Source organism: Delphinus delphis, chromosome 6 (genome assembly GCF_949987515.2).
Source record: "Delphinus delphis chromosome 6, mDelDel1.2, whole genome shotgun sequence".
NCBI lineage: Eukaryota > Metazoa > Chordata > Mammalia > Artiodactyla > Delphinidae > Delphinus > Delphinus delphis.
This window is the reverse complement of record NC_082688.1, coordinates 2,848,574-2,873,054: the sequence shown is the minus strand read 5'-3', so window position 1 is coordinate 2,873,054 and position 24,481 is coordinate 2,848,574. Positions and strand designations below refer to the sequence as shown.

The following is a 24,481-nucleotide window of genomic DNA, read 5'->3' as shown; positions in this document are numbered from 1 at the left end:
CTTATGTCCGCTGGCGCCGGGAAGCCTCGGGTGGGAGGCGTCGGCCAAGACAGGGCCTCGTTATCCTCCCAGCCCCGAGCCACGGGCAGAGGGGCCGGCACGGGGAGGGGACGCTGCCGGGAGGGCAGAGGAGGCCGGGCCCCCACGCCGGGATCCCCAGGAAAGCCCCCGGGGCCGAACCACCCCCAGCAGCCGAGCACGCGCCTGGGAGGAACACTCAACACCCAGCATAAGCGGGGTCGCCGGCGTCAGGAGACAGCTGGTGCCGGACGTCCTGGGGAGCAGCAGCCCACAGCCAGGGTGGGACCCCCGCCCCCTGACCTGCACAGTGCCCACTGCCGCCCTCCGGCTCCTGGGGCCGGGCAGGAAGCCGCGAGGTGGGAGGGGTGTCTGGGCGGGGTGGGGGTGGGGGGACCACAGGCCTGCCGCCTCCTTTGCTTTGGCACCGCCGGCGGCTGGGCCCTTCCTCCATCCCCTGTATGGCCCCCGGGGCAGGCAGGGCTGGACTTCTCCAAGGGCTCTGGCCCGGCTGCCTCTTCTCAAGGCCGGCGGGGCATGTCCCTGTCAGAGGTCACAGGGCGAGTTATGTCCCTCGAGCTCGGAGGACACATCCCTCCTTCCCTCAGGGGGCTCAACCCAGGACAAGACGCCTGCACACAAGAATGATCACGTGCAACATACACGGGCACGCACACGGGTTCACACGCTTGCACACACGCTGCGGCCCCCACTCTCTGACCCCACCACCCGCCAGGCGCGGGGCTGGCGCCCGCCACGTTCCCCCCAACAGGCCCTTCGGGGAGCCTGCCGACACCCCCATGCACCCCGTGGAAACTGAGGCTCGGAGAGGCAAGGCCACGCGCCCCACCCGCACAGGGAGGTGGGGGAACCAGCGGGGGCCTCTCCGCAGCCGCTGCGGGGCCACGCCCGCCGGCGCACACGCGTCAGGCACTGCCGTTTCCACACCCCAGTCCCTCGGAGGCAGGGGATGGGGCGCAGGAAGGAAACGGGGAGAGGCCTTCCTCAGAGAGGAAGAAGGAAGCAGAGGCAGGGCAGCGGGTGCCCCTCCAGCCTGCTGCTGTCAGGTCTCCCCCCTTCAGACGGGAGCACAGGCAGGCCCCCGAGCCCTGCAGCTGCACGCTCAGGCCCGGGCTCAGTCTGGGGAGGGCTGGCCCGCGGGGCAACTCCCACCTGGGCCCCACCAACCCCGGAATGCTGCGGAATGAGCCCCCAGGGGCTGCGTGTGTGCACACGCCCCTGCCGTTGCCCGACACGAGACGCCGTGGGCCTGCCGCGTCCCTCCTTACCAGCGCGGGGCAGGGTGCCCGTCGGCCCTCCCTGCGGTCGGCCGGTCCAGGGGCCAGCCCCAAGCCTGTGCCCCACCTGCCCCGGGGGTGTGATCACAGCCTCTCCCAGGGGTCGTGCGGCACCGAGGCCGGTCAGCATGGCCGCCCGTGTGGGGCTGGCACCCAGGAGGGCTCAGGCCGGCCCGGTCAGCATGGCCGCCCGCGTGGGGCTGGCACCCGGGAGGGCTCAGGCCGGCCCGGTCAGCATGGCCGCCCGCGTGGGGCTGGCGCCTAGGAGGGCTCAGGCCGGCCCTGGGGGCGGACAAGCCACATCCTGTGTGCTCCCGGCCAAGGCTGGGGTGTCACTCCAGGCCCCCGTCCCCCTGGGCCCCACTGGGCCCCAACTCATGCTGCCACCAGCCCTGCCACTGCCAGGGAGCCCTCCTGGCGGGGGTCGCCGAGGACAGCAGAGAGGAAGGAGGCTGCCTCAGGACCGAGCCCCCTGCAGGGCCGGCACTGAGGCTGCGCCGGGGCCACCGGTCACTCCTCCCGAGAGCGAGGCAGTGGGCCGGGCCCCGCAGGCGACGGGAAGCACGACGGGCGCTGCCACCCACGCCAGGACAGAGCCTCCTCCCGTGGCCCCAGGGCTCGCGGGCCGCACGGCGGCGGTGAGGAGAGTTTTACGTTGTACTGGGAGCAGGAGAGGGCGGTGTAGGAGGGTCCTGGCCGCCTGCTTGTGACTTATAAATCCAGCAGGAGGCAAGGGGGTGCGGGGGGTCCTGATGGGATCCGGTATTTATCTAATGGCCCATAAATCAGGTCTGCCTCAGGATCTCGCCCAACGCTCCATATTTATGCACCAGACGAGAGACGGGAGCAGCCCGGCCCTGCCAGTGTGGCCCTGAGACCTCCGCGAGCGCCCCTCCCCCCTGCACCGCATTTCTCCACCCGGGAGGTGTGGGAACAGCGTCACAGCACCACGGCTGGGAGTGTGTGCGACAAGGACAGGGCCCCCAAAGAGGCTCCGCACACGGCAGGCGCTCCTACACCCCCCGTGAGCACAGGGGAGGGGTCGGACCCGGTGCCTCCCCAGCCCCGAGCCTGCAGCTCCACTGGGACAGGAGAGGGGCGTCATCCACTCTCCCCCAGGCCTTGGGGGAGCAGGCAGCTGGGGTCTGCCCAGGGCTCATAGGTGGACAGGCTGAGGGGGCCTGAGGAGGGGGTCAGCGTTTCCGGGAAAGCCCTGGGGACCCGTGGACGGTCACCCCCTGGGGCCCCACAGTGCCACATCCACTGAGTTTCTCGCCCTCGGCGTGCGCTGACCCCGGCAGCTGGGCACGGGGTCTGCCAAACACTCTTCCACTCTTCTGGTGTCAGCTGGACATCTGCCCACCCAAGCCTTGCCTGATGTCCACGGCTGGGCCAGGGGCCCACTCTGGGCTCCCACAGTGCCCTGGGCTTCCCCCAAGGCAGCACTGATCACACCTGGGGGGCCCTGCCTGGCTGTCCGACGGTCACTGTGAACGGGCGGATGCCCATGGCTCGCTGCTGTGTGCCCAGCGCCCGGCGTGGTACCAGGCGCCAGGGGTGGCCAGCTCACTCTACACCGTGGTGCCCACAGGGAGCCCCGAGCCGCAGCTGCATGTCAGGGCCCCACCTCCCCTCAGCACACTGGCACCTCCCCTCTGGCCAGGCTCCACATCTGGATGCAGACTGATCCGCTGCCCACCACACGCTTGCCCCCTGCCCAAGTTTCCATCCTTCAGGAACCACGCTGCACTCACCACCTCCAGGAAGTCTACCCTGACTACAAAGGGTGGCCAGAGGAACCGGGGCTGGGCACAGGCGTCCCCCAGCCAGGCACATGCTTCCTCTGCCCTCCTGATGGTCTAAAGGAATAGATCTGCACTGGAAGCCAGAAGCCCAGGCTCCAGCCCGACATGTGACCTTGGACAAGCCCTGGACTCTCTGGGCCTCAGCTTCTCCACCCACACGAAGAAGGGTGGGCCAAGGTCTCCACGGAACACGTACCCTGATCAGGAAGGCCCGGAGCCCAGGCCGGCCCCTCGCTCACGCTGAAGCCCAGGAGGCACCCCGCCCCTCACCGGCGGCTACCACCGAGCCCCATCACATCACTGCACTGCACAGGCAGCCTCGCGGCCTCAAGGAGCAAATCCTGCAGGACCACACGGCCCAGCTGAGGTTTCGGTTTCTCAGCAAGAACAAGTGGGGCTGAAGAGAGAAACAAGTGAAAGGAGATGAAAACTGCAGTCCCCACGAGAGAACAGTCCTCGGTGGTGAGACGCCAGCCCGAGACCCCGACAGAAGCCGGTGGGAAGGAGGCAAGCCACGCGTGGACCATGGGAACAGCCGCGGCGGAGAAGGGATCCCAGACAGCACCTCCTAAACCCGCGAGGCCCCAGGCACGAGACACTCAAGCAGAGACGCAGACCAAACTGAGAGACGCCACCCAGAATGCAGGAGCCGCCGAACCTGCGCCGGGGAAACCGAGGCCCACGACGGCCAAGGGCTACGCGGAGCCACCCCGGGCTCGGGCCCAGGTCTGGCTGGACAGCTTGACAAGCTCAGCGACCTCAGGGGAGCGGCCTTCCGCGCTACACGCCCCCACCCCCCCCAATAAACGTCACAACCCAAGGCCGAGAGACCCGCAGCCCGAGTCCCTCTGCTGGGAGGACCTGGGGTCGCCAGGCACCCCGGCCAGATCTGCAGGAGGAAGCACAGTCCAGGCCCAGCTGGCGTCCAGCAGGCTTGGGAACGTCCCGATGGTCTCTGGAGTTCCCTGCCCCACCCCGGGCCCGGGTCTCCTCGACCGGCCCCTACCGAGCAGCGGGAACGAGGCTCCAGGACCCGCACGCACGCCTTCCCGGGCTCGCTCATTCAGCGCCCGCATCTCCCACCCCCAGCCTTGGCTCCCGCTGCTTCTGCCTCTGCCTCTCCCAGAGCCCAGGCACTCGGCCGGGCCCACTATGACCTTGAAGAGGCTCTGATCAATGTCTGTCCCCAGCGGGGCTGGGAGCCGCCAGCAGGCAGGACCGAGAGTGTCTCTTCCGTAATCCCAGAGCCTAGCACACAGCAGGTACTCAGGAAAGAGCCGGTAAGTGAGCTCACAGCCCCCGGAGATGTGCTGCCAACAGAGCAGCAGCCGCCGCCTCTGGAGGGAGTGAGCACCCCGTCATCAGAGGTATGCAAAGGAGGGCCGCGCAACCGCCAAGTCCAGAGCCACACCCTGTGCTCCGAGAGGGGAGCGGGCCAGCACCACCTACCTTCGCGTTTCATGCCCATGGCCAGGCACTTCTGGTAGCGGCAGTACTGGCAGCGGTTCCGCTGCCGCTTGTCAATCAGGCAGTCTTTGTTGTCCCGGCAGGTGTAGGTCAGGTCCTTGCGCACCGTCCGCTTGAAGAAGCCCTTGCAGCCCTCGCAGCTGTACACCCCATAGTGCTTGCCTGCAGGTGGGGCGGCCGTGAGCAGCCTGCGGCCAACTGGCAGAAGGGGCTCGTCCCACTGGGGTAAGGGAGCCAGCCTGGGAGCGCAGCAGGGCTGCATCCCGGCCCCGCCCAAGACCCGGACCCCGGGGTCCTCGCCGTCTCCGCGTCTGAGATGGCGGCCCGAGGAGGTCGGCCGTCCTGCCCCCGGGGCTCCGGGCTCGGGAGTGGGACGCGAAGGGCCCTTCACCCCGGGCACAGCCCTGCTGCCCCCACGCCATCGTCACCACCACAGCTGCCTCGTCTCTGGAAGCCTCAAAGCCACGCTGCCGCTTACCACCTCCCGGACGTGGACACACTAGAAGGTCCCGGGTGCGCGGCTCGGAGCTCCGAGCAGCCCCCTGTCGGCAGGGGGCCCTGCCGTCCCCACTGTGCCCTCGCGGCCTACCTGAGGAGCGGTCCCCGCAGATAGCACAGATGTGCTTGGTGAAGGACGCCATGTTCCCCGAGGGGTGGGCCGGGACTTTGAGGACGCCGTTGAGGCCCAGCGGGGGCTTGATGTCCTCGCTGCTGCTCACGGGGTTCATGGGCGAGTTGAGCTGAGGGGGGGAAGCCGGGGTCAGCCCTGGCAGGCTGCTGCGAGGCACCTGCTGCTGGGCCAGGAAGGTGCTGCCACACACCCCCTTTACTGAGAGAGAAACTGAGGCTCAGAGAGGGGCCCTGCCCACCCCAAGCCACGCAGAGCGGCAGGGCCCAGCCCCGCTGAGCGCAGGCAGGATGCCGGGCACCACTTCCTCAGCCAGGTCGGAGGAGCCCGTCCTGCCCTCAGGGCCCGACCCTCCCGCAGGACCCCAGGCTCGAAGGAGGACCCGCAAGGCCCCTGCTCACACCCTCTGCCCCTCGCCCACCTAAATAAGAACCGCCTGCCATTCCTGGGCGCTCCCCCGACAGGACAGCGAGAGCGCTGGGATCCTCCGGTGAGGCAGGCGCTTTGGGGACTCCCAACCCATAGATGGGCACTGAAGCCTGGTCCCAGCAAGGAGGGAGGAGATCCAGGGTCCACCAGCAGGCCACTCTGCCCCGGCCTCGGCAGGCAGGGTAGGGGTCTTGGATCGTGTGACCCAAGGAGAGAGGGAGGAGACGACATCCCTTACACACACACACACACACCCCTCCATCCCTCCCGCCATCCTGACACTGCTCCAGGAAGAAGGGTGGGAAACTCACCAGTCACCCTGGCAACAGCTGCTGCGGCTGCAATGACACAGCAGTTTTGGTTCCGCTGCGCCCACCCCAGCTCTCCCATCAGCGCCAAGGGCCCCGAGGTGCTTCCCGCCGCATCCTGCGCGCCAGCCGGTCCCCACAGGCGCCAGGACGCCAGCTGGGCGGCCCCCCAGCACCCCGACTTCTGCAAACCCCTGACAAAGGCGGAAGTCAGGTCCTACGATGTCTCTGGATGGACTGCAGCTGCCACGCTGCCCCCCGGTCGCCCCAAGCTGGGCCCCTCCTGCACAAGGGAACCTCACCCCCTTCCTTCCCTGCGGCCCCAACCCCCTACTCCCATCCCCCTTTCTCACGGGATGGGAAGAGCCGGGTGCTCAAAGCACAAACCATCCCAAAGGCTGTTTCACACCAGCCCCAGCGCCTGCAGGGATTCTTCCAGCCCTGGACAGGTCTGGATTCTTCTGCTCAGGTGGGCTGTGGTTCTATCAGGTCACTTAACCCCACGGGACTCGCGGGGGGCTGCAAGGAGGCCGGGAGGCCAGCCCCGGCCACCTGGGGCTGTCAAGATGCAGGAGGTGGGGCGAGAGGGCGTCCAGAGGACCCCACTGCACCCAAAGAACACGTACCCCACACCTCCAACCACCCCCGCAGGACCTGCAGGCTTCAGGAGCACCTCCCAGATGAGCCTCAACTAAGCAGGGGCGCCGACTGTTTGCTAAGGGCCACCGTGCACGGCATCTGTCACGTGGAAAGCCCCTAGCGAGCAGGGAGAGCTGCCCTCCCCTTTCCAGAGTGGACACGGAGGTTCAGGGAGGTCAGGGGACCAGCAGAGAGCCCACGGGTGCTAAGTGGCCGAGCAGGTGTGAGCTCAGGCCCCTGGGAGCCACAAGCGCTGAGGGACTCCCCGCACACGGCAGAAGGGACAGCCAGGGCCCCAGGGAACGGGCCGGCCCAGAGCCGCTCGGTGATCCCATCCACCAGACCATCCGCTGAGCAACCAGCCAGGCGCCCGAGGCCCCGAGGAACGCGCCCTGCCCAGCCTGCACAGCTTGCCAACGGCCGTAGGCGGGACGGCCACAGCTTATCGCGGGATTCTGCCTCCTCTATTCCCTGTGTGACTGCAGGGAAATCATCTAATCGCTCTGGGCCTGACGCTCCTCGCGTAAAAACTGGAGAAAACTGAGTGCCTCCATCCCAGGGCTGCCGCTGGGATGACGGAGCTATTCGCGGGCAGCGCCAGCAGCAGAGCTCCTGAAGCCGGCCTGGGGCGCAGCAGCCTCGGCATTAGCACTCGGGCTTCCGGGGGCCGCCGCTAGGCCAGCTGGGCCGCGGACAATGGAAGGCGGCGTCCCAGGCAGAGGGCCCCCCCCACCCCCGGAGCAGACGTCTGGAGGTGGGGAAACCAAAGGACTGTTGGGAAAAGGGCAGGAAATCCGTGCGGCCAGGAGTGGAGGGTCAGCTGCAGGGGCCGGCGGCAGGCCTTGAGGGGCCACTGGGCGCGTGGGAGCAGCGGGCGCAGGCTGGAGGCTGGCCCGAGGCCTCTCTCGGGCTGCGGGAGCCCGGCCGCGACTCCACGCGGCTCTGGATCCGCTAGGCGGCACTGAGGAGAGGAGCTCGGGCGTGTCCTCTTTCTGTGGTTGCTCAAACCATGCCGGGTGGGTAGGGGCCACCTGTCCTCTCTCCCAGGGCCCCACGTGCAGGCCCTCGGGACCGGCGCCTCCCCTAAGGAAACAGGCAGGCCGCAGCACCAGGGAAGCAGCTGCAGGCAGGATGGATGGAGCCGTCAGTCACGGTCAGTGTCGCGGCCAAGCTGGCTCCCAGGCCACACGCTGAGGGCATCCCTGCCCTCCCGGGCTCAGGCTTCCTTCCCGTGGGCACAGCTGTCAGCCCAGAGGCTCTGGGGAGCCCTAGGAGACCCTGCACGGGTGTGAAGATGTCGGCTGGCTGAAGCCCCCTCCTCACCCCGGGCCTGGGGCCTCCACTTCCCTTCTCTGCCTCAACTGGTGGGTCCTGGCACGGCCGCCATGGCAAGGCTGAGGGGGACAGGGGTCGCCCTTCTCCCTCCCTAGCCCCAAGCTGGTGGGCCTTGGACTGGTTCACAGCCCCCAGGACAGAGCGCGGGGTGCCTTGTTCTGCCAGACACGCACACCCACCCACCGTGGGCTCAAAGCGCCCCCCGCACCTATGGGGGACAGCTCCCCTCCTGCACTCCGTCCCGTGTCCTAGGAGACCCGGGGCACCAACAGCCCCTTCTGGAGGCCAAAGACTCCCTGGCGTGCCCAGGATGGGAGTCCCATCCCATTTCCCCTTTCATATCCTTGGCAGGTATCTCAGTTCCCGCGGAGCCTACAGGACTTCCTGAAATAACCACCCGGCTCCATCAGGGCCCCCCAGGCCTCCTCGCCGCCCCTCTCTTCCACGCCCACCGTGCCCTTCCTTCCCGGCCCATCACCCACGGTCAGGACGGGGTGGCAGGCCCTTGGCCCCGCTGGCCTCCGTCTGCCCATCAAGGCAGGTGGTGAACACCATGAAGCGCACGTGGCCTGCCGGACGCCCCATCACAGAGGCCTCCCAGCCGCGGTGCCCACGGCGAGGACAGGCAGGGGCCACGCAGGCCTTGCTCCAGGGAGGCTCGCCAGGCTGGTGAGGCCAGGGGACTGAGGCGCCCACACGTGCCAGGCCCTGTGGGCGGGCTCCGGGATGTGGTGGGGAATGCTCCCTGGGCTGATGGAGCCCCCGAACCCGGGGAGAGAGGCGGGGCAACTCGCCAATGGCACCTGAGGTCCAGCCTGGCCCTGCCCAGACCCACCCCCGCGCCGTTTCCATCTCCCTGCAGGGTGGGGTCGAGGAGGAGGCCCTCCCTGACAGCAGAAGTCAGAAAGCCTCACTGGTTCCAGCCCTGTGACTTTGCGGTTGTGGTTTTGAGGCAGGGTGTGGGGGCATGTCCCCCTCGAGCTCCACCCACACTTCCATGAATCTGGGGAACCCCAGGTTTCCAAGACAAACTGCTGAAGCCTAGAAGCTGAACTCAGGGCCCAGGGAAGGAGTTACGGGGGCAGGGGTGGAGGCAGGGGTCGGGGGGACTGAGGCCGCGCACGGGGCTCAGACCACGGCTAAACCAAGTGCGGCCTGATCGACCTACGGAGGAACAGGCGGACGGCTGACCAGAAGGGCAGCCGCGAACGTCTGGGACACACGGGGTTTGTTCCCCACCCTCACCCCCTCCTAAGCTCCACTCCTGCCTTCATCCCCTCATCAGCCTCACGGGACCTGCGGCCCCTCGCTCACAAGCAACCTGCGTTCAACAAGCACCCACCGTGTGCCAGGCACCTGGCTGTGTGCAGAGAACAACAGAGAACAGGGTGGACGTGGCCCCAAACCGCCACTCGCCAGCACCGCCCACCCTTGCCCCCAGACAGGCTACCAGTGCCCGGGGGCACCAGGCTCCCTCAAGGTTTGGGGGGCATCACTGCCACCCTCGGGCCCTGCCCCCGCACAGCCCTTGCTCCAGACTCCACACCCAGGCTCCCGCCGAACGCGTGCCCGCGGGGCGTGCAGGGCAGACACCGGGCCCGGGGGCCAGCAAGGAGCCTCACGGGGCCCTCCCTGGGAGCCAGCAGGTGCCGCCTCTGTCCTGGTTCCCAGGGGACAGGGTGCAGGCCCAGCCCTCGTGTGCCCTCCCGTCGAGCAGCATCGTCAGGCTGTGGCGGCCATACGCTCACAAGGGCACGGCCGGGCCCAGGAAGGCAGCCAAGACCCCCGTGCCAACACCTCCGGCCTTCTGCCTGCTTCTGGTGACAGGTGACATGAGGGGCCACCTGAGGCCCGAGCTCCTCTGCACCCGTCCTCCAGGCACAAAGGGGCTGATGAGGTGGCCCTGGAAGAGCCAGCCAGGTGCTCCACGACCAGCTCTGGACAGGCCCAGCCGATGGAGCGGGGGAGGGCTGTCCTGCAGGCGGCGTGGCTCCGTGGGCAGCAGGGAGCCCACGGGACACGCGGACACGACTAGCTGTGCAGCTCTGGGCCATGGAGCCTGCGCCCGAGTCCCTCTCTGGCCACTGTCCTGCAGCCCCGTGGAAACAGCTCCCAGAGCCTCCCCCACGGAGCCCTCCTCTAAGGGGGCCCCCCTCTACGGGGATGAAAGCTGGACCCAGACTTGAACGACGCTCAGAGCAAAGGGGGCCCACCAATGTCCAAAAGGACAGTTTGAGCCCCAGAAAGAGGGAAGACCCCTGGGATTCAGCAGATCTCCCAGGCATCCAGTGAGAAATCCACCAGGAAACCCCCAGAGCCGGGAGAGGAGATGCCTAGCAGGGGTCCTGGGCACTCAGGACAGCTCTGCAGGGGTTCAGACGAGGAGCGCCCAGGGGAGGGTGGACCAGGCCTCGGGGGTCCCCACGGCAAGAACTGGCTGAGTCAGGCCCACCACGTGCCAACAGCTTCCTGATCTGGACCCAACCCCGAAAGCCAGGCTGTTCAGAGGAGCATCTGGGCAAACACGAACACAGAGACCACCAAGCCCAGCAGATGAGCCTCAGGCCTGGCACCCCCGAGGAGGCAGCGTCTGCCCGAGGCTGGGGGTCGGGGCAGGGAGCACCGAGACACCCCGTGTGGGGAAGGGTCCGGGCCTGGGCACAAGAAGGGCAGGCCAGGGGATGACGGGGCTCCAGGTAGGCGGCTTCAGCCTAAGGACCTAGGAGTCCCCACCCTACAGAGCTCTGAGTCCTAGAGGCAGGTCCCCCCCGCACTGGAGGGGGCCTCGCTGGGACAGAGGGCTGGCGAGGAAGCTTGGTCACTGACCCCCGAGGGCCACGGGCACAGGAGTCGGCCAGACCTGAGCTCAAACCCAGGCGAAAGCTGCCTCTCTGACACTGTTGCCAGAGAGGAAAGGGAGACGTGACAGCACCTGCCTCCCAGGGTCCACAGGCCTATGCGGGTAAAGCCAGGCCCCGTCCCTCTGGTCCAGGCCCCGCCCCCGCACTTACCTGGGGGCTGCCGGTGCCGAAGCCCAGGGTGGGTGTGGTGGGCACGGACATGGAGTGGGGGCCCATGGGGGAGCTGATGACCGAGAAGGGCGGGCCCATGCCGTTGATGGGGGAGCTCAGGGTGCTGATGGGCGAGTGCAGCTGTCCCGGGGAGCCGAGCGAGGAGCCGATGCCGGGCCCCAGGGAGGGGTGCAGCGAGGGGGCGGCCATGGAGCCGCGCCCCGTGGGGGAGTTGAGGGAAGAGGAGTTCACCTGCGTGGAGAAGTCTGTAAGACAAGAAGCCACAGGAGGCCAGTCAGGAATCCACACCTGAGGGATACAGCCTGGCCCGCTACCCCTCAGGCCACAGCTACCACACCAGGCCGCGGAAGGGCAAGGGACCCCCCCCTGCAATCCTACGGCTCCCCAGCAACACGAGGCCAGTCCAGCCACGCCCAGAGCTCCCCCCCAAGGCACCAGCCCCACCTGGCCCAACTTTAAGGCTCAGGCTGGGCCCCAGGCAGATGCAGGAGAAGCAGGCTGACAGCTGCTCTCAGATGCCTGTCTGGGCAGGGAGGCCAGATGGCTGCCCCTGGAACCCTCAGCACCCCAGGCCTGTCCACCTGGAACGCCTGGTGGCCGGGAGTTGCCAGCCCCTCTGCCCATCTACGCAGGGGGTCAAGGTGAAAGTCTGGGGATGATAAAAATAACGAAGGGTGACATTTTCGGAACACCCACTGTGTAGCAAAAACAGTGCATGTCCTCAGCAGGGATGAACGCACGGAGCTAGGAGGTACACGGCGGTCCTATTATCCCATTTTACAGATGGGGAATTGAGGCCCTGTGTTCTTACCGCTGCCCACGGCAGGGCAGGCCCAGCACACAGCCTGGGCCTGCTCAGGTACCCCAGCGGCGGTGGCCAAGACAACAGGCCCCCAGGCCCCTCTACCTCATGGGGCCCCGAAGAATACAGCTTCCTGTGTGCCCAGGCCTGGTGGCGTGCAGCCTGAGGCAGGGGAGCTTCCAGGCAGGCCTGGTGGAGGGGGCCCAGGTGTGCACCAGGCCTGCAGACGGGCAACCCACAGAGGCTGCGGCAGTGAGAGGCCGGGACCTCCCACACACCAGCCTTTCATGCCAGGGATTTCAAAGCCCCACCAGGCACTAATTGGGCCTCCCCTTCCTACCCTGAGGGCTCAACGAGAAGCTTCCCCAGGAAGGAGGCTCTCCGGGTGAATCCACTGCCCTGGGGCCTGAGCAGACCGTGGGGAACTCAGAGAGGCCCAAACAAGGCAGCATGAGTCAGGGCTGCAGGCCACAGCTAGTCCAGTCCGGCCTCTGGCAGGGTGTCTTGAGCAAGCCACGCCCCCTCGGTGGGCCTCAGCCTTCCCATCTGCAAAATGGTCTCTCGGGCCCTTCCCGCCAGGCCTGCAGTGATCACACATGCTTCTGGGAAGTCGAGCGGGCCACGGGTGTGATCGGGCGGCCCCCGTCCACGTGCCCCCAAGTCGGGGGACGTGCCCTGCTTGCACCAGCAATAGCCGCAGGAGAACTTCGCCTGCCTGAACCTCGGAGCGGCCGTGCCCCGAGCGGTCCCTGAGCGCCAGGCTTGGGGCAGGAAGAAGCCTTGTTTGTGCATCGCCCCCGAGTCCTCTCACCCACTTTGGTCACCGGTGCAAACTGAGTCTCGGGGACAGGCTGCAGGACACCGCTACCAACAGTCAGGGCCGGGCAGAGCCGACCCTGGCCAGAGCTGAGCTTCCTCCAGGGCCTTGTGAACTTGTCCATGGAGGTGCTGGGCGGTGGCCAGCCCGTGGGGTGGGGTGGTCCCCGCAGGAACATGGGAGGCTCTGCCAACCCTGGCGACCCCCTTCTCTGGGAGCACTTATCCATTTCCATTCTGTAACCCCCAGCCTGCTGGGCACCTCCTCCCTTGCCTGCCCTCTGAGGGAGGAGGGGCACGGGAAGGGGGCCTGGAATTCCCAGCAAGGGAGTGGGGGGCCTGCCTGCCACTGCACCAGCAAAAGAGCCTCATCTGATCCGTCTGAAACCGTTGCCATTCACAGAACTGGGAATAAACCATTTCACTGAACTTGAAAATAAGAGCTTAAAATTCCAGAACCAGGTGGCGGCACCTATTGGCAGAGATGGGTACTGCAAGCCAGCCCTATTAGTCATTAAGCTCCCTGCACCCCCACAAGGTCTGGCTACACATCCTTGACCTCACTGAACGCTTGCAACCCTGTCCACCCACCTGTGACAGACAAGGAAACGGGCACAGGGAAGGTGCAAAAGTTACCCAGGCACACGCCGCAAAGCCCGCAGCTGCCCCTACGCCGAGCAGCCATGGTTCTTTCTACCAGGCCCCTGGGACAACTGGAACGCCCATTTCACCTGGCCCTGACCACCCCTGCATGAGGAACCCGGAGCCAGCTGGTCCCTGTCCAAGCCCACCCTGCAGGATGCAGGCTAGCACTGGCCCCTCCCCTTTACTCAGTCCCGAGAAGCACGCCTCCGACGTCAGGCGGGGAGGGCAAGGGAAGCAAGATGGGCATTACAACATCTGTTTTGCAGACACCTCCACCAGAGAGCACGGGGGGCAACTGCTGGGGCTCTCGATCAGACAGGGGTCCCAACCCCAGCAGCGCGTCCAGAAGCCTGAGGGCCTGGCCACCCTAGGGGAGCAGCCCACTCTTCTCCCCAGCCTCTGGGAACGAGATGGGGGTCTGGGGCCAAGAGGGAGACAGCACTCCGGGATTCTCACAGCTTCCTCACCTCCACCCGCTGCCCGGAAATCTTGGGGGAACTGGGGGGCTCTGAATGGGAGAAGAGGACGGGGTGCGGGACTTCTCGGGGGCTGCTCTCCTTAAGGGGCAGAGTGCAGCCGGGAGCGCCATGGGGCCCAGAGCCTGTCGGGGCCTCTGCTGCGGGCCGGCCACACCTGCGGGGTGTGGGGAGCCGGGCTTCCCGTTCACACAGCTGCAGAAGAGGCTCCCCAGGTCCACGCTGGGCCTACGCGGCCTGAGCTGTTTGCTTATTTGTTTGTTTGTTGCTCCCTGGCAGGAAGGGGTGGGAGAGGCAAGAGAAAGCTTTGGCCGGAAGGAAGGAGGGAGGGAAGTGGCTCCTTAGACCGACAGCTACCAGGCTGCACCCCAAAGCTTCTGCAGCCCCTCGAGTCTGGGAACCGTGAGGAGAGCAACAACAAGATGGAGGGAAACTGGGCAAGACAGGAGGGGCCGGGTACAGGGGGGCGAGGGGCCTCCGGTAAAAAGGGGGGGCCAGGGGAAGGGGCACCAGCCTCCAGCCTCTGCGTGTGGCCCGTCTCCCAAATGCAAAGGTCGGGGCCCGGTTCCTGAGCCCAGCCCCCATCCTCTGAGCCCCAGGGTCACGTGTACAGCAACTGCTCCAAACCAGGGACTGTGAGCCCATGGGAGGGGCCAGCCCGGCCAAGATCCACCTCAACGACCCCCACTCTGGGCCCTTCCTGTTGACACAGAACCTCCACAGCAGACACCTTCCCGGAGCCTGGGTGACAACGGGCAGGGGGTATTTTCTGGAGTCCTCTGGAGTCTGGCCAGGAAGGGAACGTTAGGAGGAAAAGGGAAAAGTGCCTAAACACCCCCTGCTCGCAGAGAGGCCCCGCCCTGCCCTCCACGTGCACGCAGGCTCTGCCTTTTCCGGGCCACTATCTGTCCCCACCCACTGATAAACAGGAGATGCGATAAGGCGCTATTCTTGAAGCCACACTTTGGACTCGCAGGGGACTTGTCACCAGCGGTCACCACACGCTTATCTGATCCTGGGCTGCGGGACACCAGGCTCAGGCCCAGACCCCACCCTGGGAGCTGCTGACACCCAGCTCTCCCCACCCAAGGGGGCACACGGGGCCTCGGAGGGAGGGGCAAAACCCAACTGCCGACTCCTCCCCCTCCCCCCCACCACCGCCCAAGAACCCGGGCCTCGCCAGGCCTGAACCCAGCACCTCACACCGCTTTACACCCTCCATGCCCCTGGGGACCAGCAGTAATCCGTGAGACTCAGGACTCCAGGGAAGGAGACCATGGCCCGGGAGCTCACAGGGACCTCCAACAAGAGACAGGCCCCCGTCCAGGCAGGAGGACATCCCAGCAGCCCCAACACAGGCAAAGGGACTTCAAAGAGCTGCCAGATTCAGTTCAGGAAGGCTTGCGTGGAAGAGGTGATGGACAGATCTCTCCCTTGGCACAAAAAGCGTTTCAGGCCATAAAACTGACTCTAAAATGCAAATACCTGGAGTCCAGATAGGGAAGCCATGGAGCAGAGATGGAATGCCCTGGAATGCTCGGCGCCCAGAGCAGGAGAGCAGTAACCCCCTGGGCCCCCAGAGTATGTGGGTGTGAAAGTTACATTCAGTAAAGTTAAAATAAAGAATGTTCTCATGGTAACTGACAAGGGCACAGGCTGCTCCTCGATAGTGAGTTCCCCGTCGCAGCTGTATGCAAGCAGAAACTACAGCCACCACTCAGGAGTGGCCAACCAGGTGGGCCCTGAGGTCCCTCTGAGAGAGGGAAGGGACATTCCCCGCCCCCCACCCCCCGCCAACAGTCCTGAACTGCACGGGCTCCCTCCAGAATGCCCACCAGGACCTCCTGCCCCCCCGCCCCACCCCGGAACCCCCAGCAGGAAGCGGGGGAACCCCCACCAACTCCTTTCTGGTCTCTGCCAGACAGCCTGGGAAGGCGGGGGAGGTGGCAGGAAATACCAACCCCGCTGAGGCTGCCCGGCTGGGGCGGGGGGGAGCCCCTGGACCTCCAGCCCCTCTTCGGGAGCCAGGGAACCCCCGACTCTCAGAAAGGGGAGCTCAGGGCTCCTCCGCGGCCCTTCTGAACCTACAGGGCCGATCAGGGCAGGGTCCAGGCGGGCCACAGACTGGGGTCGAGGGCCCAGCCAAGCAGGAAGCCCAGCGGAGGGAGGGGAGGGACAGGCAGTCCAACCGAAGGAGCACGGGAAGGAGTCCCGTGGGGCTGGAGTGAGCGGGGACTTCAGAGGGGGCCGTGCAGGACAGCACGGAGGTGGGAGAGGGGGCCAGGAGGGGAGAGGGGCACAAAGGGGTAGGGGCGCCCCGAGGGCGCCAGCACCCTACCCTGACAAGAATGAGCACAAATCTGCCCCCCCCCCACTGCCCCGAACCAAAACCCCACCACGGGGTGCTGGAGGGCCCTCGGGAGCCTCCTGGGACGCCCGCCTCCAGACCCCACCTTCCGGAAGGACTGCTTCCCCTGCCGCCCAGGGGAGGGAGAAGTGGCAGCCCACTGGGGACTGTGGTGGGGCCGTGGCGGTCGGGGTTTGGGGGAAGCTCGGGGTGGTTGGTGCAGGGGAGGGGTGGGGCAGGAGGCGTCCACAGGCTCCACGGGGTGAGGGGCCTTCAGGAACTGCGGCGGCAGGGGGTGGGGGACAGACGTGCCCCCGACAGGGGTGTGCCGGCCCTGGTCGGGAAACGCCCACCACTCAGGTTCCCCTTCTGTAAAATGGGTACGCCGACAGCAGAGGCTGCTGCCACGACCCACAGGAGTGGGCCCCACGAGCCCTTGCAGGGTAGGGTTCCAGCGCAGGCCATGTGCCTGCAGAGGGTGGACCTACCACCTCCAACCCCAGGGGGCGTGGCCAGCTCACTGCCTCTGGCCTAGTGTCAGTTTACAGCTCAGGTGGCCTAGCCTGAAATTTCAGCTCCTCTGGGGTCACCCTGCCCTTTCCCCAACGAATGCCCCCAGCCCCAAATCTCAGCCCCCGCTGAGGAGGACACAGGTCAGCTCAGCCCTTACACACGATCAGGAGAAACTCCCGCCTGCCTCCGGCTCTCCCCAAGAGCCTGGGACCTCAGAACAGGGTCAGATAGGGAGCCCACCGGGCAGGCAGCCTCAGGGGCCCCTACAGAGAGGCCCCCAACGGGCCAGGAGGGACCCAGGCCCAGCAATCCGTCAGCCTGCAGGGACCATTACTCAGGTCCCAGCTCCACACCAGAGTGGCGCAGACCTGCCCAGACCCCAGGGGAGAGAGGAGGAGGGGCAGGGCGAACCAAGGCATGCACCTCCTTCACCCCGCCCCCCACCGCTCACAGACGCCCACTGGTCACCCGACAGGGGCTCCACCCCCTCCCCAGGCCGCATGGACGGCAGCAGCTGGCCTCTCCCAAGTACCGCTTCCTGGCACCGCCCTACCCAGCCCTCTGTGACACAGGCGGGGATGCCGGAGGGGAAGGGGGCAGGAGGGGGCAGGCCGAGTGGACGCCGAGGAACGGGCAGGACACTGCTGGGTGAGGGACAGTCACCACGTCTCCAGCAACCTCAGGGCTGCTCAGGAGCCCAGAGTGACTGGGGGCTGCAGGCCCGGTGGACAGAGGCTCCGCCACCATCATCACCACCACCTGAGGGACCCCTTGCCCTGCTCCCTGCACAGACAAAAGGCTGAAGCCCTAAGAGGCGGATGGTGACGCTGAATGGCTTTTGCCACAAGTGACAAACGGACGATGTTTCGGGCTCTGATGGCCGTCCTGAGCCGGCCAGGGCTGGTGAGGGGCGGAAGGAGGAACGGGCAGTGGCGGCAGCCGCCCTCACCCAGCACACTCGTACAGCCTGGGGGCACCGTGACCGGGCCGCTGTCAGGGAAGTGGGGAGCACAGCCGGGAGGAAAGGGGGCGTCAGGAGGGGCTCCGTGTGACCAGCCAGCCAGTGCCTGGGCCTGAAAGGTCCAGGAGAGAGCTGAGGGGTAATGGTGCCAATGCACTGGGGCGCTAGCGCCAGGGTCTTGGCAGGAGGCTGCCCCCCCCACGCCCACCCTCCAGAAGCTCACGGTCTAAGAGGGCTGCAGCCACAGCCCTCACACCAGGCCCAGCTCGACGGTCAACCAACGTGTCTCCACCACTTTCCCCCGATTCCTGCGGTGGGCGCTACCACCACCCACCGGGCCAGTGGCACTTGGGCAGATGTCCGAGGGGGGCGCTACCTGGCGGTACCCTAGGCGCTGAGCTGCACCTGGGGTAGCACTGCTCCAACCACCACGGTACAGAGGAGGGATCTGAGTCCCAGAGCTGCGTCCACTACCTAACTGTCCACAGCTTACGGAAACACGCTCGGGGAGAGGGGCTTGGGGGGTGCAGGGAACACCCTGGTCGGACCCCCGGGAGGTTGGGGCCGGACTCCTCCGGCCCAGCTCCCTGGCTGCGTCACGCCCCTCTTCGCCAGGCCAAGCGGCGCACGCCCGGTGCTACAGGAAGAAGCCGCTCACAGCTTCAGGGTGACGGGGACCAGGGCCTGCTGCTGGGACACCTCCCTCCTGGCTCCATCCTGCACCCTACACGAATGCCCCGAAGGCTGGCTCGGGAAAGGTCAACACCCCACCTTCCCCGCCCCCTTCCCCATGACTGTAGGGCCTCCGGGACCTCGGGGCACGGCCGGTTTTTCAGGAGAAGCCAGGTGGCCACAGGCAGAGCCAGTCCCTGGCAGTCCTGTCCCCAGAGGCCTTGGGAAGCTTGGGGGCTGGCGGTTGTTCACGGTCAGGACTGGCAATAACAGCTGTGCCAACGTGACTCTGAGACCCAACCCAGCGCCGGGCTGCCACTCGGGTGCCGCTCCTCCAGCCAGCCAGCAGGGTGACCACCTCAGGGTGCAGGCCACAGAGCCACCACCTGGGACCCCCAAACAGGAGGCCGGTCCTTCTAGGAGAACTCCAAGGCATCTGAATTTACGGGGAGGTTCCCCCACTCTCCCCGCCCCAGAGACGGCTGCGGGACAAGCATTCACTAGCCTCCATGACTGGACCACCCACCCAACCCAGGGCCCCAGAGGTGCGAGAGGCCGGCCCAGCCGGCGCCAAGGAAGGAGTCGGGAGGACACGGTGGACAGGCAGTGCCCGGCTCAGCCCCACCCAGCAGCACTCCCTCCAGCTGGTTCCAGAAAGGAGCCCCCCCGCAGGAGGGCTGCCGGGTGGAGGCCGCACAGGGCCACCCGCCCAGAAAGATGCCAAGGGACAGAGAGAGAGTCCCCAGAGCTGTTTCCAACCCCGTGGCCGGAGGCCCTCGGCAGGCCAGCCTGCACCCCTGAGGGGCCGTCCCCTCCCCCGGGCATGGCAGGGAGACGACCCCGATCTACCGCCGGACCACTGGGCCATGCCTCCTGTTCAGTGGCCTAACACGGGCTGCCCGGGGGAGAGGCTGGGGAGGGGCAGCAGCCGACCCCCAGGCCTGCTGGAATCCCCAGGGGGGGAAGCACAGGCACAGAAAGGGGGGAGGGACAAGAGGAACGGGGCCACAGAGCCGCTGGGGAGCCAGCGGCAGGTGAGCCTGCGCGTGATGCCGCTGGCACCGCGGCCTCTGCAAAATGGAGATCCCCAAACCCACGGCCTGCTGGCGGCCCCGTGGCTTGGGAACCCCCCCACCCCCCCGCCCTGACCCTGCAATGAAATCAGAGCCTCCAGAACACAGAGCTAGAGTCTGACAAGCCACACAGCCTGTGTGGCTGCCCCGAGCCGGCGTTGATCACGGGGCCTCCGAAAAGCCTGGGGACGTGGGCCTGGCTCCGTCCCACCTGCAGAGGAGGAAGGGGCTAAGGGACGGAAGGGCACTCCCCAAGCCGGAGCCGGAGTCAGCGGCCGGGGACCAGGACCCAGCTCTCCACCCTGATGCTCCCAACACACTTCACTCTCACGCAGAGCCCCCGCAGCCAGCCTGGGTGGCCGGCAGAGCTCCAGGCCGGACCCGGTGCTAGCAGGCACGCCCACCGTGGGGTCGAAGGGCACGGGGAGCTGGAAGCACGCTCACCTCTCCGGGGCCGGGCAGGGGCTCCCGGGTGCCGCAGCCTCCTGTCCAGGCAGCACCCCTGAACCGTCCCCAGCACCTCCAGGGCACCGGCCCAGATGGCGGGTGGGGGGGCGCGGAGAGGGGGGGAAATTCCTGATGAAACCCCGCCCGCTCGACGGCAGCCTGGTGGTGGGGGGCCCCGAGCCCGCGGGCTGGCTGAGGCAGTTTCTCTTCAACAGGAAAAGAATGACGCTTGTTTCATTTTGAGCCGTGTCGCTCCGGCTGGCTCAGGGGCCCGCGGCCGGCTCTGTCATGGAACGCCTGTGCTTTCCACCCCCACTACAGCTGTTTTTCTCTCTAACTTTCTCGCAGCCCCTGCCGGCGTCGGGAACATGTTTGCAGACACTCAGGCCCAAGTTCGCCGGCGTCCCATCCACCTGTGCTGGCGTCGGGGGGCTCCGTGCCAGGTGGCCAACCTGTCCCAGTAGTGTGGAGCGGTCAGGGAGAGATCAGGGCCTGCCTCCTCTGGGCCCGGTGTGGGCTGGCCTCTCCCGGGGCGTCCCCAATCCTCCCACTGCCCTCCGAGCATCGCCACTTCTCGGATGTGGGCGCAGATGCTTGGCACCTCCAGCGTGTGGTAGCCCAGGGCTGCACAATGGGCGGGGCCGGGCCAAGCCGGAGACCCTGGAGGGCAGAGCGCCAGCCCAGCTCCCGAGCGGCTCACGCACGGCAGGCTCTCGGAGACCCCCGCTGCTGCGTGCCGAGAGCCCGGCCCCTCAGCGTCCTGCCCTGAGCAGAGGCTGACCCACACCGCGCTGACTCAGCCAGGTCGCCAGGCTGGTGCCGTCGTGGGCGGAGGCACAGATGGCAGGGGCTCTGCAGACAGCAGACAGGACCTCACCCATGAGACAGACCGAGAACGGGACATCCGCCTGCTGGAGCAGGGCTTCCCCATCTCGGCCGCAGGAGGGGTACCTCCCACTCGGACCAGCACAGCAGCCCCAATCCCACCGCTCCTGCAGCAGGGCCTGCAGCCTAGCCGGCTCTCCCCTGCTCTGGAAAGGCCCCCTCCCTCAAAGGGCAGCCTCCGGGGGCGGGGGGGGGGTGGGAACCAGCCTCTGAACCCCCTTGGGCTGTGTCGCCACTGTGCGGATTCAGCTGGGGGCCCACGGGGCTGGCAGGATTGGTTCCCAAGCTGAGATGCGACTCTGCCACCCCTTGGGGACCTGCTGTGAGACAGGGTCTACCCTTCACCCCCGCCCCCAGGCCCCCAGCAAGTGCAGGGACAGGAGAGTGGGTTCGACTCTGCACCAGGAAACGGAGGCCCAGGAGGCCCTAGAACTTCCACCTCCATCTTCACAAAGCACTGAACCGCGTCCCCAGATCTCCGACCTAAGGCCTCATTCCTGACACACCTTGCCGGGGCGGAGCGGCCAGGAGGTTGAGAACCTTCTCATCCCACAACAGGCGCTTTTCAGGGGCTGCTGCGGCAGCAGACCCCGCAGACGCGAGGGTGGCCGTGTAACAGGCAGCGTCCATGCCCCGTGACCCCCTGCCCTGAGAACCCAGATGGGCCTCAGCAAGCACCCACGGCAGCACCCAGCCCGGCCACCCAGCCCACAGGGCCTCCAGGCAGGAAGGGGATGGACAGACTGACAGGTGGAAAGTCTCTCCCTGGGCCCGGATGACCGTGACCTCCGTCCGCACAGCACCGCCCCCCCGGGAGTGACCCACCAGCCCCTTCGTACAGACAAGAGCCTCAAGTGGCCAAGCTCAGATCTGGCGGTGGCCAGGACACAGCCACTGGCTCTGCGTGCCCTTCCCATGGCCGCCCCCTGCACTGGTCACTTGGCAGTATGGCCACTGTCCACTCAGTCACCACCAGAACCTTCCACGGCTCCCCACCACAGGCCCCAAACTCCAAAGCCCGCCCCCCGCCTTGTTCCGGCCACCTGGGGCTGGGGCCTCTGCCCTTGCACCGCCGCCTCAGTGCCCCTTCCGGGCCCTCTCGGCTTCACCAACAACCACAAGCAACCCCCGGGGGGGCCAAGGTCAGGGTCAATGCGGGGAGGGAATCTGGGAAAGTATGTTTCCACTGCCGGCTCCTGCCCTTGGGAATATATCTGCCGACAGCTTCCAGCAACTGTGAACCACGTGCAGTTTTGAACACAGGATGGGGGCTGGGGGCCGCCCACCGCGCGGCCAGCCAGGTGACCGACACGCGCTCCCAGCGGCAGGGCCGTGTTGAGGGGCCCCAGTGACCAGACCTGTGCCCAGGGGTGCTGGAGCTTGGTGAGGCCCAGCTTGGAGGGATGGGGCAACACCAAGGCCTAGGGGGACACACCAGGCAGGCAGCAGCCTCCAGCTCTCAGGGCTGCCGGAGGGAGGGGGGAGCCCCTCAGCACCTGACAAGGAGAAGCGGGGACCCAGAACCATGCCTTCCAAAGCTCCAAACCCACCCCGATTCCCCAAACCCACACGCAGTCCACAGAGCTGCCTGGGAAGCAGGGCTCAGTCCCTCCTGGGAACATACAGCCCGCTGGACACCTGGGGAGCCCTTAGCCCTCCCTGGCCCCGCGAGGGAGCAGCTGTCGCCTGCCATCGTCAGAGAGACAACAGTAAAGTACCGCCTCACTCTGTCAGAGGCCTTGAGTGCAACACCCACGCCTACCCAGACCCAGGAGGGCTGCAGATCCAGGCACAGGAAGACCCCAGATACCAAGAAAGCCAAATGCACTCGAAACAGCAACTCCAGAAACTAAAAGACTTCGCGCGTTTGGCTCAAGGAGACGCCCTTGCTCAGAGCCTATTGACTCAATGTCACCCACTACGCTAACATGCCTCTTTGGATGATTTCCCAGAGAAGGAACGACCGGAAAAAGCGAAAAGTGGTAGCAAGAGATGCTACAGGTGGGAGACAATGGGAAAAAAATAAAATCAAGCCACTATCCACCAGCCAAGTAGGTGCATGTTCCACGCAGAGAAACCCCAAAATACCCTGCTCTCATCTCCTGTGTGTGGCCAGAATAACGGTCCCGATCCCCTGCAGGGAGACGGGCAGATGTGCGGCAGGACTCAGAACGCCCAGCCCGGCCACCAGATGCCCACGATGACCCCTCGTCACGCTCCCATGGGTTGCAACCACCAAAATGCGCCCCTCGTACACATACGCAGCTTCCAGCTGAGAACCCTGGAAAGAAGTCAGCACGCTCCCCACTCTCTCTACGAGCACAGAGCCTGGCCTAACAGCCCGGGATGTTTTCTGTATGAACGTAATTTTAGATGATTTTAAATGTCCTGTCACGTCAAGAGATGAACTGACCTGGAAAATTCTCTTTCCTGCGCTCAGTTTACAGACAAGGAAACCAAAACCAAGGGCTGAAGAGGCCTGTGCAGGGCCCCGTGTGTGGGGGTGCTCAGTCCTTGCCCTCGAGGAAGAGCTGCCGGAGGGGTGTGAACGCAGACCCCCCACTGACACCTCCGGAACAGGAAGGCACCGCCCCCGGTACACGTGCCACAGAGCTCTTTGCTGCAGGAGGACAGGGCCGGGGAGGAACCTCGGGCTCAGAGACTCAGACCTGGCGTGAGCCTTCGCGGTCACTCAGGGAGGATGGGAGACACCGAGCCCAGAGAGGCCCAGGGCCGGCCCCAGGACACGAGCACACCCTGAGTGCCCGTCCCTGAAATCCTGACCGAGCAGAACGTGGGCAAGGCTTGTACAGGGCAAGGTAGGGTGGGCAGCCCCCCAGTCAAGACGGCCCAGCGCCCCCGGCTGCAGTGTTCTCTCGTTTTGGGTCCCAACTCCAACACCAAGTGGTTCCCGGAGATGGCCCAGTGCAGCCTCGCCGGGCGTCCACACCTTCCACACGGCGTGAGGGAGGCCGGGTCACGGCCCCATCCAGGGAGATGCAGGCGAGGCGCCCGAGACGTGGGGTCTGAACATTCACAGATCATAAAAGGCCTTTCAAACGCCCGGAAGAGCCAGGTGGTCCCGGCTCCCACCCTGAAGGCCACATCTTGCTGGAGGCCCTCCCCTGAACCTCCGCGGGGCCCTGGGAAAATAACTTCACGCCTCTGGGCCTCAGCTTCCCCCAGAACCTGGGCACAGGGGAGCACGTCCTCCTAGGGGCGTCGGTGAAGGTCAGTGAGTGATCCACACGAGCCCGGCACAGGGTGAGCGTGAAGAAATGGAGCTCCTGGTAACCCAACGAAGGGAAGCGGCCCGTGAGCCGGGCCAGCACGATGCGGGAGACCGGGACCCGCTGGGATGCCAGCCTCTGGTCTCCCTGCAGGCCTCGTCCCTGACAAACCCCTCACCACAGGAGCCGGAGTCAAGACCCAGGGGTGAGCCGCGTCCAGGGCCATCTGTCCATCCCGGGCCGACTCCGGGCAGCCCAAGCCCCGTGTGGCCTCATCGCAGGGTGCCTGCGGCTTCCAGAGCAGACGTTTCCCACACCAGACCCAGGAGGATGGGCCAGGTCCACCGCACCTTCCGACCAGACAAGTCCCCGCCATCCCCAGCCTCAGTTTCCTCATCTGAAAAGCCAGACCCCAAGAGGCCCTCCAGGGAGTCTCAAGGCAAGGAGAGGAAAAGAGCCAGCCCCTTTCCCTTCCCCACCCAAAACCCGTTGGCCCAGACACCCAGGGCAGGCCAGAGCCCAGCAGCCCCGGCCTCGGGCCAGGGGCAAGAATCGGGACACCGACCAGACGCGCGGAGCACAGCCGGGCACCTCACGTGCGCTGGGCAGCCGTGACTGGCCCTAGACAGGCACACTCTGTGCAGACACCCAGCAC

General features: G+C 66.4%; 1 protein-coding gene across 4 annotated transcripts in view; it reads right to left on the bottom strand.

Moving 5' to 3' along the window:
• Positions 1-24,481, bottom strand: part of RXRA (retinoid X receptor alpha) — a 98,125-nt gene that overhangs the window by 17,580 nt on the left and 56,064 nt on the right. For 3 of the 4 annotated variants that reach the window (XM_060013861.1, XM_060013862.1, XM_060013859.2), the window contains exons 2-4: positions 10,939-11,204; positions 5,178-5,328; positions 4,571-4,750 (exon numbers count right to left, since the gene is read on the bottom strand). In XM_060013861.1, the coding sequence (XP_059869844.1) occupies positions 4,571-4,750; positions 5,178-5,328; positions 10,939-11,204 (597 nt within the window). Of the gene's footprint in view, positions 1-4,570; positions 4,751-5,177; positions 5,329-5,956; positions 6,063-10,938; positions 11,205-24,481 lie in introns of those variants that run through there. The other variant, XM_060013860.1, reaches the window with a different exon arrangement.